Here is a 17,352-nt window from a genome sequence, read left to right on the forward strand (position 1 = left end):
TACTAAAATAAACTACTACTTGTACTACTATTCCTACTTCGTGGTTTTTCACTTATCGCTGGGCTTCAGGGTGCGGATCCCCCGCGATAAACGAGGGACTACTGTAGTAGTGGTTTAAAACTTTTGCACTGAGCTGTAGTTTCTCATCATTAAAGTGAACCCATTCATATTTTGTAGCCAAGATTTTATTTATATTTTTGTCTTCAAGTTTTAAAGAGGTTCGCCTTTAATTTGTGTTCTGGTGACTCTCTGGACTCAGATCGGCGACACACTGGACAGCACTTGTTGCGAACAGCGAGTCTCGACTCTTTAGTGTCAACAGCTTGCAGAGCACGTGCAACACAGTCTGTCTCGTCTTAAGACGACTTGTTTCCGGTTAAAGTGGGCCAGCTTTATTCCCGGGGCCGTTGTCATCACGTTGTGTAGTTTTACTGTATCAGTGCGAGTAAGAATACAAGAAGTTTGCAGCTGTATTTGATGCGTCTCACTGCGTTTTCTCCGTGTGTGAACTTTTCAAGTTAGGCACCATCTGTGGACTGAGGCGAGCGTCAACATTGTTAACAGGATTGAGGATAAGTAGCGTGTTTAATGCAACAGTCCTTCCTTCAGCAAGTCCCTCCAGTTTCAGATTATAATTCCTGTTTTGGGTTGAATTGATCCTTGGCCACAAAAAACATGTATAGGAACACGGATACAAGCTGCACACGTGTCAGTCTGTTAGATCTCAGTGGTCCGTCTTCTACACGGTGATTCCTGTTTAAATAAACACATAGAGTTTTATTAGAGGTCACATTTCCACTTAATGTTTTTTTCTTGCTCCAGGAACATGATGAGGTCATTAACTCTTCGTCCGCACTTGAGACGACATCAATCAGCCCGTCGCTGATTGGCTGATATTCAAGATACAAATGTCAAGACTGCAATTACGACACTAACCTTCCATCACCAAATCAGCTCATCTAATGCACATTGGACAACTTAAAAGTAACGTTAGGTTTCCCCTGACATGCATGACCTTTCCTCATCATGAATGTTATCACTGCACAGACTGTCCGGTGCCAGAGGTTTGAGGCATAAGTGACTGTTGTCGAAGTTGAAGTTTATGAACTCGTAGGCACAGATTAGCAAAAACGTAGATGTGACTGTGTGGACTGGGAGTCTCATATAAACACATGACAAGACAGGCGTGAAGCCGAGTACCTCACTGAGCAGCGACTCGTTGGCGAGCGGCACCCACGAGGGATTTCCAAAACGTTCTTAATTTCCTTGCAAGAGTTGCAGAAGTTTACATTTTTATCAGTGTCGTTTTGAACGTGCTCAAAATATTTGTTGTATTTTTTTCCTCATCAAAAGTGTCACAGATTCGTTGGTGCCTTGAACTCATCCCAGTTTTGTTTCAGGCGTCTCAAATCTGCAACAGGCGAAAACATCCGAGACAAATGTCCACGTGTAAAACCCACACTGGTGGTGAAAAATGTTTGGCAACTGATTTTCTCCAGTCTGATGCAACGTGCGCTCAAACCTGCAGCCTCAGGATTCTGAAACTGCTGCTCCCTGATGAAGAATTATAATTATTAATTATTTAAAAATGGTCTAACCCTAGCTGTCTTTATTTCAATAGTAAACACCCAACATTAAACATGAGCAGTCGGTGAGTTGCGGGTACAACGAAGGCAACAAATTAATGCGCACAACTAGAATACGGGTTTCTAAACGTCCAACCGTTGAATTAAAACGTGCTCGTTTGCATAAGTTCTGGAGAACTTTCATGCTTGTGTAATCTATGGTTCCTAAAAGTTCATCCATCTCCGAGGTTGGTTTTTAAAAACTAAAATGAGTTTAAAGTGTGTTCTTGATGTTCCTCCTGTTTAGAAGAGGTGGTGTTTTTGGTTTTATGACAATTTAATTGTTTATTTATGTTATTGACCCTAGAAGTAAGAGTTTGTCCAACTTTAAACCTTAACAGACCCAAACAAAGTTCTGTTGCTTGTTCAGTGACACAATACTGTTCATTAACAAACCTGTGCACATGGTTTATTAAGCTAAGGGGTCAGATTTTCCTTCATACCTAAAAAAAATACAGCCTATATAATCTGTTAGACAGCTGAGCTGCCACTCGACACCAGCAGTTGGCATCACGACTCGCATGCCTTTATCTTTGGCTGCCGTGGCACAGATTACTCATTCACCAGTGACAGAATCAAACCCAACCAGATTTTAAACCCAACACCAGGAACTTAAAGCATTGCTGCAGTAGTAGCTGTATGTATTTCTTGTGTTTTGAGCGGTGCAGCTGTTTAGGACACATTCGAGGCTGCAGCCCTGAAGGCTTAACGATGCCCGTCCTTAATGTCATGACCTTTGTGTGAAATTCTGGCAAAGATGATTCAATTTGTTTGTTTCAACCCTTCAGGTCAACAAGACTGAAGACAAGTCTCTGGAGGAGCGTGGACGGATCATGATTTCTCTCAAATACAACACGCAGAAGTCGTGCCTGATTGTGGGCATCATACGCTGCGCCCACCTCGCCGCCATGGACGCCAACGGCTTCTCCGACCCCTACGTCAAAACGTCAGTATGCAAACCACATGTAGATAAATCCAAACAGATCCCAGGGCTGGTGGAAATCCATGGGGCAAAGTTCAGGGTATTTAGAGAGCAAATATCTACAAAACAACCGTCAAATTCTGGAATAAATGTTATGAAGTTTGCTTTCTGTGTGACTCATACAATAAGATTTATCACTTGTCAATCTTGGGGAAAATTGACTGAATGATTTCATAAAAGTAAAGTTCACAAACATCATTAAGAAACTTGTGAACTAAAAGACAAACGTAGCTCACTTCATCCCTCATCTGAAACAGCCAAATGCTATTTTTAGTATTGTTCAGACAGTGAAGAAGATGCAGGGATGGATTATCTGCCAGAGCTGATGTTGAAGCAGAATAAGAGAGATAACCTGTGATTATCAGCAGCACGAGAGGGAGGCAGCGGGAGAGGCCGTGTGATGGGCTGTAATTTGAAGGAGAGTCTTATTTATCTCACCTGAACATTTCCCCAAGTCTTTCATCTGCCTCGGCGATGGAAGCGCAATTAATTTCCGACTCTGCACCCCGAGAACAAAAGCAGGACTTGTTTCGAAGGTGGAGGGAAAATCTTCACGAAGCCTGAAGGGCGTGGTGCGGACCGTACCAGATGGACCGAGTGAACAGCAACACAGGACGTGTCTCCACCGTCACATGAAGTCAACGGAGGGTTTATCTGTCGCGGCAAGTCGCCCAAACTCTTAATGATACGATCGTCACCTTTCTCGATTTACTTCTCGTGAGTCAGAAAGAGAAAGAAACACACGACAAGTTTAACTTAAGTTTTTATGGTGTTTTGTTGGTTCCTTCACTTCCTGCTCCCCAGCCCTGCCACGCTCACCCACACCCGTTCTCAGTTTTGTTTTGTTTTTCAACTCAGCTCAATCTTTATTTGTATATGTTAGTCTCACTGAGCCTCGAAGACTCATTTACAAGAGAGACCTGTTTTAACAAAGAACGCAGACGACAACAGTAGACAATCAAAAAAAAGCTTATGAATGAAAAGTAAAAGAAAGAAATCATATTAAAAAAACGGGAATAAAAACAGCTACATTATAAAGTGATATAAAGTAATAAAAACAGGAACATGTCTGCGTTGGTTTTTGTCATGAACTTGGCAGTTCTTTAAAGTCCCTTAGAGAGAGGTCAAGGTCGAGAGCTTCAGATCTTTTACAAATATTTTTACATCTTGGTCGACTCTCATTTCTCTTAAGCCCCATCTCAAAAACTTGGTAAAGAAACTGAAAGTTTAACTGGGTTTCTTTTTCAGAAATAGATCCCGTGTAACTCTGACTACTAGGAAACGCCTTGTAACTGACTTTCCTTCCCTCCATTGACTATGATGACATTTACATGAACAAGCTCCCTGCATATGTTGAATGCTGCCTTTCTGGGTGCATTAAGTTTCATAACTGGCTGTAACTACCGTACCCATCATTGCACTGGTTAACTGGTCATTAACTTCACGCACTCTTCCACTGGTACATTTTAAAAACAACATCCCTTTGGTTTTGTTAGCATTTAGCACAAGTTTGAGACGAAACATCTGACTGGATGATGTCAAATGCAGACTAGAAAAACTGGAAAACCTTAGCAACTGTTTCAGCTCGACAATAACTGTGACATCAGCGTAGAAATGTAAGGATGCATCAGGAATGAATTGACCTACATTACTTATGTAGATTGTGAAGCGGGTGGGTCATAAGACTGAACCTTGTGGTACACCATTAGTGAGTGTTAGGTAGCTGGAAGAAGTACCATTATGAACACATTGCTGCCACGACAGCTTTTTGCGTTTGTTTTAATAAGTTTATTTTTAACTGAAGCTCCTCACGTCTGCCTGCATTCATGGGTCCAATTCCGCAACTGTGACCAATGAAACCAAGTTTAAATTATAGAGCGTAAAAGAAAATAAATTTTCTAATAAACGGAGACATAATAAAGACACTTTGTGACTAAAATCGTGCCAATTCAGTTACGTATAAACACAAGCGTGTCTCAAAACACCAATTCATTACGACTCTTAAGAGAAAAAATCTGTTATTTGGCATTTTGTGTCCCTCGCTAGTCTCCAGTCTACTCAGAGACTACCTTTATGTTTTACTTGTGTCACGGGACCAGGGTTTTGGATTCAAAATAGCCAGACAGGAGTGCAAAAACAAGAACAGTTTTTATTTATTATAGGCTGTGGGAGCAAAGTCAGGATCAGCTGAGTGGACAGTCTTCACAGGCAGATGGAGTGAGAGTCACCCGTCAAGTCTGCAGCAATGATGTCACTGGTCTTGTGCAGAGCAGCTGCAATAACGTGGTTTGAGGTTCAAATCCAATAATGGGGTCTGGTTGTCAGAGCAGGGGTCATGAACAGGAAGACAGAGGTCCAGATTCAAAATCCAGAAACGTAATCCGAGAGTCGTGGTCATAGACTGAAGAGGAGGTCGTTACTGTGATCAGAGAGGCAGAGAGATAAATCCAAGAGGCAGGCGTGAGGTCGTAGTCCACAACACAAGGCTTGAGGTTCAGGCATGAAACTATGAATGGCTTGAGAATCAGGGACCATGAGAGGTTTAATAATCTGGGCATGGAGTTTAAGTAGTGGAGAGAACAGGTGAGAGGCATGAAGGTTGATTGTGGTGAATCAGCCGAGGGGGCGTGGTGACAGAGAAGTGACATGAGCAGACTTGAAGTGCAGATTGACAGGAGCTGATGTGAACAACGACAGGAGCTGAGGGATAAACAAAGCATGAAGGAGAGGGGCAGAAACATGGCATGTCATGAAGAGGCAGAGAAGTGAGCAGATGGGGGGCCAGCGGGGGCCGCTGATCATGACAACTTGGTCATTTTAGGAAGAAACACCCTCTTCTTTTTGAAGTGGACCCAAAAGTGCCGGAGATTTCCAGCTTAAAAACACTAAGACTTTTGGGTATTTTTTGTCAAATACTTTTTACATCAAAGTCATTCACGCACAGGTTGTTTGAGCTGTAATCAAACCAGCAGCTTGAAAGACAACGAGACAATTAAATTACAATAAAAACATTTACTGCACAATAACACTTCCACACTGAGATCCGTCGGTGGAGTTTGTGGTTCCATGAACAGTTACTGCAGCGTCCCACAGGGTAAAACTGGTGAGCCACCCCCCTGTCAGCGCCGCTGAAGCTTCTGCGTTATCCTGGGAAATAACCGTGTGTGGGTCCAGTGGGCCCAGAACAGGAGAGGGATGAGATGAGCCCCTAGAGATAAAACACTGTAAACAGCACCACGCTGAGCAGAAACTGTTCAGGGCTCCTGAACAGGAAGTAAAGTTCAACCTGCCTTTTTCAATCAAAGAAGTAAAAGTCTGGTCTCCAGTCAGACTCACGAGCTGCTTCATGAGCGCACGCATCGCTGCGCCCGGAGCAACAGTGGCACCAAGAATCTGTTTTCACCGCTGGCTCACCGGCTGCAGTCGGTGCAAACAGAAAACAAGCTGCATGTTTCCAGAGCAGGAACTAACGGGGCTCCTGCGTGCTGATGGCACCGCGTCAGAACGACCACCCCTCACTCTGACCTGTTCAGTTTCCATTTCACTGGTTTGTACTGAACAACTCACCTGGAAACTTCAGTTTGTTTAAAAAGCAGAAACCAGAGCCAACTAAACGTGGCTTCAGTTAACCAGTCCGTAATTCAACGTGAAACTGGAACGTTTCTGAAGAAACTGGTGCCACACAGCTCCTGCCTGGAACTCCAACATACATCAAGTTTCTTCTATAAAACCCAGGAGGACATTTCAGGTTACTTCTGTGATGATCTAAGACGACTAAATATTGAAGTTTTGATGTATAATTGTGACAAGAAAGTTTGTTTGCAGACATCTCAAAAATTAGTCGACCTCATCGCACTCCATGTTGAATTTTCTGTAATTTTTTTTTTTTTTTACATAAAACTTTTTTATTTTTTTTACACAAAAGTTAGAAATGTGACTTTTCCCAGTGACTCAGTAAATCTAGGAAGGCTCAGATGTCCCAGCTTTTCACGAACCTTGAACGCAGCATCATCTTCGTGGATCTGGAACTGCAAGAAAGTCTCAAAAATCCCATTTATAGGCAACAGAACAGACTCTGTTTCTTCGGAGGTAAAAGGTCTTATCATAAAAACCGGAGACTTAAAATGTGAAGTTTGTGTAATTTGGAGGTTTGATGTGGTGAAAGCAGGGCAGGACCACAGCGCCCCCTGGAGGACAGAACAATACAAACTGTTGACAGATCAAATGTCTTTGAACTGAGGCGTCGTCAAGATGATTATATTCATGTCAGATTACAGAAAGTGCAGCTCTAAGGCTCTCCCTGTCCTCCTGCAGGTACCTGAAGCCCGACGAGAACAAAAAGTCGAAGCACAAAACAGCTGTGAAGAAGAAAACGCTCAATCCCGAGTTCAACGAGGTAAAACTCCCTGTACAACTCTGCTCTTTCAGCTTCATTTCTTTATTTTTCTCCTGACATGAGAATTATGTGATGACTTTACAGGCTTCTTTTACAATCATCTGTTAGGATTTTTAAATGCTTTAAAAGATGAAGTTCTTCTGTTAGTGGATGATTTTTCATTTATCTACTTCAACACGAACAGGAGACAAAATATTGAAGGAAATTACAAAAAAAAAACACTAAACCAGTTGTTTGCATATCACCCTTTTTAAAAAGAACCTAAATACAAGTTGCATAAGACCTGCTCTCTAATTTACCTTTGAATTCAAAACGATGGTGGATTTTCTTCACGTTCGTGTTTGTTTTTTCAGGACGTTGACTGTTTCCAGGTCGAGCCTCCTCCTGAACACAAACAGACACCCCCGGCCGAACGCTCCCTCGGCCCGGCAGCTTGACATTTCCTCTGACATTTTTGGCGCCCGTATTCCTCCATCGCCTCTCGGCCTTTCTGTCAGAGACGAAGGTCGCTGCGTGGATCAGGGCTTCGATTAAAGCCGAACACCAACCTTTATTTTACCGCAGACTGACGTGTCTCCTTACAAACATGAACCGCACAAAGAAAGTGGTCCACGTCTTTAAATTTTACACTAAACTCTGTTCTAGTCCACGCTTGACGATACGTTTAACAGCTGATTAAAAACTAACTTTTAAAGCCTTGTGTCAGCAAAAGTTTTAAGCAAAGATCTCGTGCAGTCTGTGGATTTTCCAAAGTAAAGGTGGACTCAAGAATGGAACAAGTCTTTTGTGGCGATTTGTTAAAAAGTAGAGAGATGTTAAGAGCACGACAGTCTGGGGAAGTTGTGGAGAATAACACAAACAGGAAGTGTGTGTTTAATGGGAGCTCCGAGATTCGAGCACATTTGGACCCACGAGCCAATCAACTTCCAGGACGCGTTCGGTGACAGAACACACCAAATTTCAGCTCAATATCTGTGAATTTGCTGTTTTTGTGATTATTTGAGCTTATAAGCTGTGGCGGCCATCTTGAATGAGGTTGAGTTCAACGATTCTTCAGTTGCAGATGTTCTGATGGTTTTATTAAAACCCTTTCATGGTGATGGATGATAATGTCATGTTTTTTATAATCAGATTTAAAAGAAAAAATAATCCTGTTGCATTCATGACTGTTATGGGTAGGCCTGTCGTGATAAACAATAAACCAATTAATCGCATGATCAATGAAAATTATCAACCTCATTTTCATTTATCGGCTTTATCATTTTTTGCGTCTCTCTTTCTACTGAAGACACTGGACGACAAAAGGCTCAACTCTGGTGATCTTCACTGACCCCTCCCTTTCTCTTTAAAATCTGTTTTAACCGTCCAGAATCGTGTTTTTGGATCGTTAAAAGCAGCTAAGCTGAGAAGCTAAGCTACGAGCTAAGCTAACAGGCCGACCTCAGGAAAAAAAACTCCGTCTTATCGAATTTCCAAAATTCAAGGTTGAAACCCGTGCCTTTGTGTAAAAAGTTGTTTTTCTCTGCAAAAAGAAGCTGAGAACTTGTTTACTGATTTTTTATTAAAAGCTTTGTGTGAAAAATGCTAAAGAGCTCAAACCACATCGAGCATCCGCCATTTTGAGAACCAAAGACAGACAGCCCATGTCACGTCAAGAGGCCTCCCTCATTTTTCTTAAGAGAAAAGCTGCTCGCTCGCTCACTATCCATCCTTCAGTTCAAACAGGCTTGTGCTGCCATCCGGTGGTTGCAAAAAGGTACTACATGCAAAACAAATTAACAAACACTTCTTAAATTTGACAATAATTACTAATTATTGTCAAATTTCAAACAATATTATTGTTTATCGCAATAATTTCTGAGACAATTAATCGCCCAGCAAAATGTGTTATCGTGCCAGGCCTAGTAACGGATGTTAAAACTCAAACCAAATGTTTGGTTGTCAACATGCTGAAGTCAAAATAAAGTTTTGTTCTGAAGTACGTGGCACATGTTTACCTGTGTTTCTGTTGTCTCCTGCAGGAGTTCTGTTACGACATAAAATATGCAGACCTCACTAAAAAGACCCTGGAGATCACGGTGTGGGACTACGACATCGGGAAGTCCAACGATTTCATAGGTAAGAAGGCGGGCCTCGGCGTTCTGTTCTGCTCTCATCAGAGATGATGCTGTGGGACCAGAGGTGATTTCACCGACTTTCAGAGCACAGCTGGACCTCAGTCCATCTGACGGTCCATCTGTTCGGTTCTCTAAAGCTGGAGGGCTGAGAATGAGATCAGCAAACCGAGCTGCCGTCGTTTTCTGCTTCAAAACACTTCTAGCTGTAATCAAGTCCCAAAGCTCCTCTTTAACAGTGTGGTCAAATCTTCAGGCTTAAACTGTAAACTGCATCTTTGTCATCATTGGTGCTGCACTTCAGAACAAAGTGTCGAAGGTACTGAGTAGTAAAAACTATGAGCTAAAAAACAACTAAACATGTAAAATGTGTTGCACCTTACAGCCTGCAGTCCCTCCCATAAGTCAAATATAAAGCTTTCTGCACGCAAACCCAAAATCTCTGCTTTTATTTTAAATCCAGCCCTTGAGGTGCTTTTATTTTGAAGGCTAGTAGAAGTTTACTGAGGCAGTGGATTCTCCACTGTGAGAGATTTAGGAGTCGTGTCAGCACACAGTAACTAAACGGACCGATACAGAATGTAAAGTTTTAACAACGTCTGAACTTCGGTTTATTTCATGAAGTCAGTGACAAAGAAACAAGTTCAGTTTGTGGATTAAATGAAATCAGCACCTTCAGACCAAAGACAGCGCTAACCCTCATCATTTTAGGTACAACACCCAGTTCTTGTCAAATGGTTGCATTTATCTGTAGAAATGTACTCACTCTTGTTTGCGTTTAGAATAAATGAGAATATTCCGGATCCATCTTACTGTGACTCCCCCTTGAGGTTTCTGGCACGTCCGATTAAATCACGTCATGTTTTCATCTGCCAGGAAATATGTAAATATATCTTCATGTGAACCGACAACTGATTTTGTTTTTAGATAAATTAAAAAAGTTCTTAAAACCTTCAAAATGCGAGTCAGCCTTAAAATCTTGTTTCTCGTGATTTTAGCCTGACTGTAGTCGTGTGTCTCGATGTTTTTAACTTTATATCTGGAAAACAAATCTAGTATGAAGACTAAACAGTCTAAATTTTAAACGTTTATATGTTTATTGCAGTAAATCAGTTGTTGCCATTAATTGTATTCATTTAGTTTGTTTTTAACTGTGAACTTTGAAAGCTACTATTGAACCTACACTCGCTTTTAATTTAAATTCTTAAAGTAAAGAAAGGTTGATTGTCGTTTTTAGACTCGTGACAGAAGAGCTCAAACTACCGGGTAGTCTTAGTCCCAGAGTACAGGAAGTGTTTTAGCACAAGCACGGTCCATGTGGGTCCGGGTGTGTTTCCACCAACAAAACATTCAGTTCTGTTGAGCATTTAATCATCAACAGGAAACAGAACCAGCGGCTGTTTGTGATTCAGAGACTAAAGGCGTCCTGTGTTACTCCAGAAGAAAACCTGAAAACGTTCAGCGTCAGGCGACTAAAACAGAGCGGAGCGTTTCACGTTTATATCTGGTAGCCATCAGCTGGTGAGTCCGTCACGTTACAGCTCAAATCTGCACTTTTATGTTCTTACGTGTTCTTTAATTGGACTGTTTGTCCATTTACATCACGAACAAGATCATGTTTAATCAAATTGACCTTTCACCACATCCCAGTCGTGTACGTTCAACCCTTGTATTGTCGTCTGGGGAGAAATCGGAGCGTTGCGTCACTATGCTAGGTGAAGCCACTTATCCTGTGGCTACATCGCACTGCGGAGTCCCGCCTCTCATCTCGTCTGACAAAAATTGTTTTCGTTTGGGTGTAAAGGACAAAGACTCACTTGTAATGTGCACAAATACATATTTAGTACTACAAAGCTGTTTCACATGCATGCAGGCTGCAGCATCAGACGTTCTACAGCTGACGGCGGCTCACTGCCGATGGTTTATCCAAAGGCAGGAAGTAGTTTGCAGGTGCGTCGTGCGCCCGCAGCTTGCTCGTATATAAGAGAAGACAGAACTTTATTGATCCCGCAGGAAATTGTTGTGCCAGAGTTTCAGTATAAAGGAACATACACAAGAAATCACATAAGATATAAAAGAATATAAAATGCCAATATCTGGGTCAATACATGCAAAAAACAATTTAGAAACCAGCGATTCTATCACAGGCAGAGTTTAAAACATAAATAATATAATAATTTTTTTTTTAAATGAAGAAATTATTACAAAAAATAAACCTCCGTGTCCGAAGAGCGGGAGACACGAGTAAGTTTGACCAAAATCAAGACGTCATTTTTGACTTCTGGCTCTGAAGGGTTCCGTAGTCTGGAGGGTCTTTACAAAACTCTGGACTAGAATTTATTTATTTATTTATTTTTAGTCTTTAAAATTTATTTTGGGCTTACAATGTGAGAAGATGTCTTTTTATTTATTTATTTTTTTCCTCAAAAATTGTCGTTAAATAAATACTTTGTTACTTTAAGAACTGAAATGTTGAGTTTTTTTATTTATTTATTTTAACAAATCCCTTAAATAATAATTTTTAAAAAATTCAGGCAGAGATAGTTCTAAAAGATTGGTCAGTTTTTTTGTAGTTTTTTATTTATTTGTTTTTATTCTAATTTTAAGCAGTTACATTAGGTGGTGAATCTGTCCCCTCAGGGACACGGTGGACAAAACGAGTTAAAACGCGCATCATCAGGATTGTTGCGTGAGGGAATCGTGCTTTGGGGTTTGATTATTCTGACCACTTAATATCAGTTAGCAGTAATATTGTTAATAAATGTTTATTTCATGGTGTATTTTATGATTTTGTTGTTGGGCTCAAAGCGTTTGGCTCTTTATGAATAAATTTGACTCTGCTGTGGTTTTCTGTCGTGGTGGCGAGGGCGTTGAGTTTGCGGCGTGTCCTGCCGGGGTTGAGTGCCTGACTCGTCCTGTGTGTACGTTTCCTCAGGTGGTGTGTCTCTGGGTATCAATGCAAACGGAGAGAGGCTCAAACACTGGTTCGACTGCCTCAAAAACAAGGACAAAAAAATTGAACGCTGGCACACGCTGACCAATGAATTACCCGGATCGTTAAATGACTGAAGACCTGCACCCTGCCCCGACCCCACACGGCTGCCCTCTACAGGACCCCCCCTTCATTTTCTTAGCCTCTCTGCCGCCCCTGGGTTCTCCTCCGTTGGACGCCTGACGTCTCTTCTTGGGAATATATTTCCTGCCAACAGGGCTCAACTAAAAGTCTCCAAATCTTCAATTTCACATCGTCCTCACAGACTGCAAAGATTTACACTCAACAAAATAAACTCCGGGGATTGTAGTTTATTCTGGGGCTTCTCAGCTTCCATCACATGATCGCTGGAGATAAACGAAGCAAATTGTATCTATTTGATGAGACCAGCTGAATAAATGTCTCTAATCCCTAAAGCAGCTGAGAAAAACCGTCACTATATCATCTGGCTGAAAATGAAGGGAACTAAAGGAGTAGCAGATGTTTCCTTGTGTATATCTCATCCTAAATATCCTCATTAACCTTTTTGACAGTATCATGTAGTGACCCAGAGGAGCAGCTGGATGGGATGTTGCACTTTAACACACTTTAAAACAGTTTAGTGGGATCTAAAGACACAACTGGTTTGTTTTAGAAGTTTGTTCTTTTCTCTTGAGTCGTTTGTTTTAGAAGTTTTATCTCTTCCTGCTCGTCCCGGTCCCTGATCCAATCTTTACCCCAAAAAATGTCTTTATAATCATTGGTTCTCTTACAAAACAACAAAAAAACATTCACTTTGTTTGGATGAGTTGAGTTTTCTCCACCACGAGACTTAAAAGGCGTGTTTAAGTAACCAAAGCTGCTGGTTTAGATAGAGAACATGTTTTAGATCTTCAGTCAGAAAAACAAACTCTACTTCCTGGATGAATCGTTCCTTTTCTCCACCTGGAGCCAACAAATCGTAAAGAAGGTGCAAAGTTCAGAAGAAGGATTTAACGAATGACAATCTGAGGCTCAGTTTCACTTTACGTCAACTAAAATCCTGGTTTTACCCCAAAAGCTGCCGAGGCAGCTCTTAACTTCAGCACATTGTAAAAGTAGCCCCGTATTTTTTAATACGTGGAATACAATTTATTTTATTTTATTAAACGTTATAATTCTGCTAAAATACTTCAGATCATCGAAGTTAAAAGGAGAATATTAAATGCATATTTACACTCCGTAGAGCCTCCTTACAGTCTCTTCTGTTTTGTCTCCAGGAGCTCAAGACGTCCAGATTTTGGACTTTTTGTACCTGGTTCTCGTTAAACCAGGTCCTGGTCCTTGAGGGTCCTCTAGCCTCCATGTTTGTTTCCTGTTCCAACACCTGATTCAAGTCACTCCTTCATTTAGATCAGTTTGTTAGAGCAAAGAAACCTCTAAAACGTGCAGGTAGTGACCCTGGAGGACCAAGATCAGACCCCCCTGCCTTAAACCGGTGGAGTGTTGCTTCAGCTGTGTTCAGGGTCGCTGTCCTACTGGAAGGTGGACCTCCGTCCCAGTCTCCAGTCTCTGGAGGACTCCAGTTCCTCCAGAAGAGTTTTTCTGTATTTTGCTCTGTCCATCGTTCCTTCCACTGAAAGTGTCCCCGCAGCATGATGCTGCCACCACCATGCTTCATTCTCAGAGGTGTTAGGTTTGATCTAGACGTTACGTCGTCCTCGATGTTCATTATTTCCTCATTTAACGTCATTAATCTAAAGTTTTTCCTTTGCTTTGTTTCATTTTTTGGCGGGAAAACGATTCAGTTAAATTTCATGTTGTAGGGCAACGAAATCTAAGAATAACAGGAAGTTGAATTATTTTGTAACCCGCTGGAAAATTGATGTAGAATTTTAGATGTCCAATTCCGTAAGAGACAATCCGGTCCTGCTAACGTATTTCTGACGTATCGTAGTAGTTCCTAAAGTTGGTTGAGATCTTATCGGAGTGAAGAAGTCTGGAGTTGATCTGATCTTCAGCGATCCATTTAAATGTAAAATTAATTATTGTTACATTACCAGGTCATAAATATAATAATTTTAATGTTTTGTTTAATTAACTAAAATAATGTTTTTATCCAGGAGTTGAAATCTCTGTTACGTTTGTGGAATCTGAAACGTCCGGACTGTCCGGTGACTTTGGAGGACGGCTGGCTCTGACTACGTCTAATCCATCAATCATGGCCGCCCCCGTGATCCTTTTAAAATAATTGTTTCTCGACTTTGCGGCGTCGACTCCGTGAAACAAATCTGAATGATTTAATCCAGACTCTGAGGCTTTGGGAGCGTTTTATGTGTTTGAACGCACAAAGAAAAACAAAGAAGTTTAAAAAGAGATCAAGTTTGATTCTGTTCGTGCACGGATTCAGGCTCCCCGTCCACACTCCCACAGATGCTTTGAAAAACAGATAGTTTCTGCTGCGTTTGCACCTCCTGTCCACACAAACAGTTATTTTAGTGAACATTTTTATGTTTATTTCCAAAGTGAGTTTATGAAAACTACTTTTATTAAAACTACTTGTAGTTTTACTGAACTCATTTACTCTTGGGGGGGAGTGGTGGCACAGAGGTTAGAAGATGGGCCTGTGATCGGAAAGTCGCAGGTTCAACTCCTGGTACCATCAACATCAAAATGTGGGTGGAAAAGGTGGAACACCCACACCTGCCTCCACCCTTATTCGCCCCACCCTGGGCCCCTGAGCAAGGCCCCCAACCCCCACCATGTGCTCCTAAACAGGTCCCTCTTGAAAACGAGTTATCGTGGCTCAATGAGACTTCCTGTATAAATAAAGGCTAAATGAAAAAGAAAAAATAAATAAAATTCTGGCTCATTTGTTTAAACAGGCGATACAGAGCTTTTCAGAAATTAAATTAAATTTATTGATATAGCACCAAATCACAACAAAGTTGTCTCAGGGCACTTTACAGGAACATTCACATACATAGAAAAGACAATTAGTAAAGTTCTCTGTCTAAAGAATCCAGCAGACAAGTTGAATCTTGGCTTCGTTGCAGTCTCCCATCCTGAGCAAGCACGAAGGCGACAGTGGAAAGAAAAAACTCCCTTTTAACAGGAAGAAACCTCCAGCAGAACCAGGCTCAGGACAAGTGGCCATCTGCTTTGACCGGCTGGTTGAGAGGACAGGAAGGAGAGACAGACGAACACAGAATGGTAGGTCCAGGTGTTGGTCCAGGTGTAGGTCCAGGTGTTGGTCCAGGTGTAGGTCCAGGTGTATCTGAAAGACAAAAAAACACACGTTAAGGATAGAAAAAATAATTATAAATACAAAACATGTTGAGCAGAGTAAGTAAAGACAGTAGCAGAGTGAAGAAACGTGGTCAGTTTGTCCTCCAGCAGTCTAAGCCTATAGCAGCATAACTAAGGGACAGCTCAGGAAACCCAAACCGACCCTAACTATAGGATTTAGCAAAAAGGAAAGTCTTAAACCCAGTCTTAAAACTAGATAATGTGTCAGCCTCACGGACAGAAACTGGAAGTTGGTTCCACAAGAGAGGAGCCTGATAACTGAAGGATCTGCCTCCCATTCTGTTTTTGGAAACTCTAGGAACCACAAGTAAACCTGCAGTCTGAGAGCAAAGTGCTCTGTTAGGAAAATATGGAACAATAAGCTCTGTAATATAAGATGGAGCTAGGTTGTTGAGAGCTTTGTAGGTTAGAAGTAAGATTTTGAATGAAATGATAGTGTGGCGTCTTGTTTCGTAAATACCCATTTTCACTTTGTTCCCTAGAAACTAAAACAACAATGGAGTCGATTTTTATTGTACTTTCTGAATCTGTCTCACTTTATTCTGATCCCATCTCCATTAATCTTTGGTTGTGAGCTGAAAGAGTTAACAACTGAGAGGAACTTTCCTCTGGGTACTCCAATTTCCTCCCACGTACAAAAACCTGCATGTTAGGCTGCCTTCAGGTCTCTGCTGCAAAAGAGATCTGTGACCTCAATGGGATGGTTAATAAAATAATAAATAAAAATAAATGTTTTTAAGCTGCTTGCAAATTTCTGTCAAATTTTGACCTAGAATTCACCAGAAGTTTGTGCAAATTGCTCACAATCAGGCGTTTAACTAGTTTCCAGCGGTGGAGGTCCATTGATAGCATCCACAGATTTTCATAGATGGACAAAGTGTCTCTGTCGTGTCCCGTTGTTGAGAACTGAAGCAAAACTGTCCAGTTTTTTTTTTTGTTGTTGTTTTGTCCGGGACATGGGACTGTATCCTTAACACCAAAGACCCGCTGCACACCCTCCCTCAATCACAGTTTGATATGGGACTATTCTTTTATCCTCCAGTAACTAATTAAAATTACACATTCAGAAAACATATTTAATCATACAACAGCAAGTGAATAACAACAAAAATCAACACTGGAAAAAAATTTCTCTGGAGTGTATTTTTATTTTTAAGTCAAGAAAATGTCCCATTAATTTAAATGGAGGGGGCGGAGCTTAAAACTGTATTTGAACAAACCAGTGGAGGGCGCTCGTCCTTTGTAGTGAAACCTCCCGGCTTCCTGTTCTGTACAGTGTTTCCCCTACAGCCTAATTTACCTAATTTGTGTCATTCTAAAAACTTTTGGCCACGACTATACTTTTTTTTTTTTAAATAATGTTCTTTATATTTGATTTGTCGTTAATGTGGACATTGTTGCCACCTAGTGGTGCAGAGTGGCTATTTTAATATTTTTGTTCAAACGTGTGGACAGAGGTTAAATTAAAAAATACATCAAGTGGAAACGGGGCCTCAAACGTAGAAAACGAGTCTGATGGTCTGAGGTTTAATTTAAAACATCTCAAGTCACAATCAGCTCATCTGGACCTCCCGAGTCGCCTGAAGAAAATCGCTCATCGAACGTCATGATCCATCCGCTCCGCAGCTCGTTGTTTACACCAATTCTCAAACTTTTTGGGTTCAGGGACCCCCTCTTAACCCTCATGTTTATTAAATATTTTTCTTCCATTTGTCTCTTTAATGCAATGAAAATATTTGTGTAACATAAATACTTAAGACCTGTTCTTTAATAGTGTTAATACAATTTTGCTCCTCCCCCAGAAAATTCTGAATAAAGTAGATGTGATTTCCTGCATTTTGGTGTATTTTAACGGGCTGTTAAACATCTGTGTTCTTGTAAAAAATATATATATTATTTTTTTCTTTCTTTTTCTTTTGTGGACCCCCGGCGGTCCGGGGACCCCAGTTTGAGAACCACTGGTTTACACAACAGAA

General features: G+C 41.1%; 1 protein-coding gene across 1 annotated transcript in view; it reads left to right on the forward strand.

The window, feature by feature from the left end:
* doc2b (double C2-like domains, beta) overlaps positions 1-12,261 on the forward strand; it is a 163,656-nt gene extending 151,395 nt beyond the window's left edge. The window contains exons 6-9 of the mRNA XM_037687795.1: positions 2,414-2,571; positions 6,922-7,003; positions 9,025-9,121; positions 12,053-12,261. Of these exons, the coding sequence (XP_037543723.1) occupies positions 2,414-2,571; positions 6,922-7,003; positions 9,025-9,121; positions 12,053-12,186 (471 nt within the window). The 3' untranslated portion in view covers positions 12,187-12,261. The remainder of the gene's footprint in view (positions 1-2,413; positions 2,572-6,921; positions 7,004-9,024; positions 9,122-12,052) is intronic.
* The last annotated feature ends 5,091 nt before the right edge of the window (positions 12,262-17,352 follow it).

The sequence above is a fragment of the Nematolebias whitei genome, chromosome 14, assembly GCF_014905685.2.
Source record: "Nematolebias whitei isolate Nwh7 chromosome 14, NemWhi1, whole genome shotgun sequence".
NCBI lineage: Eukaryota > Metazoa > Chordata > Actinopteri > Cyprinodontiformes > Rivulidae > Nematolebias > Nematolebias whitei.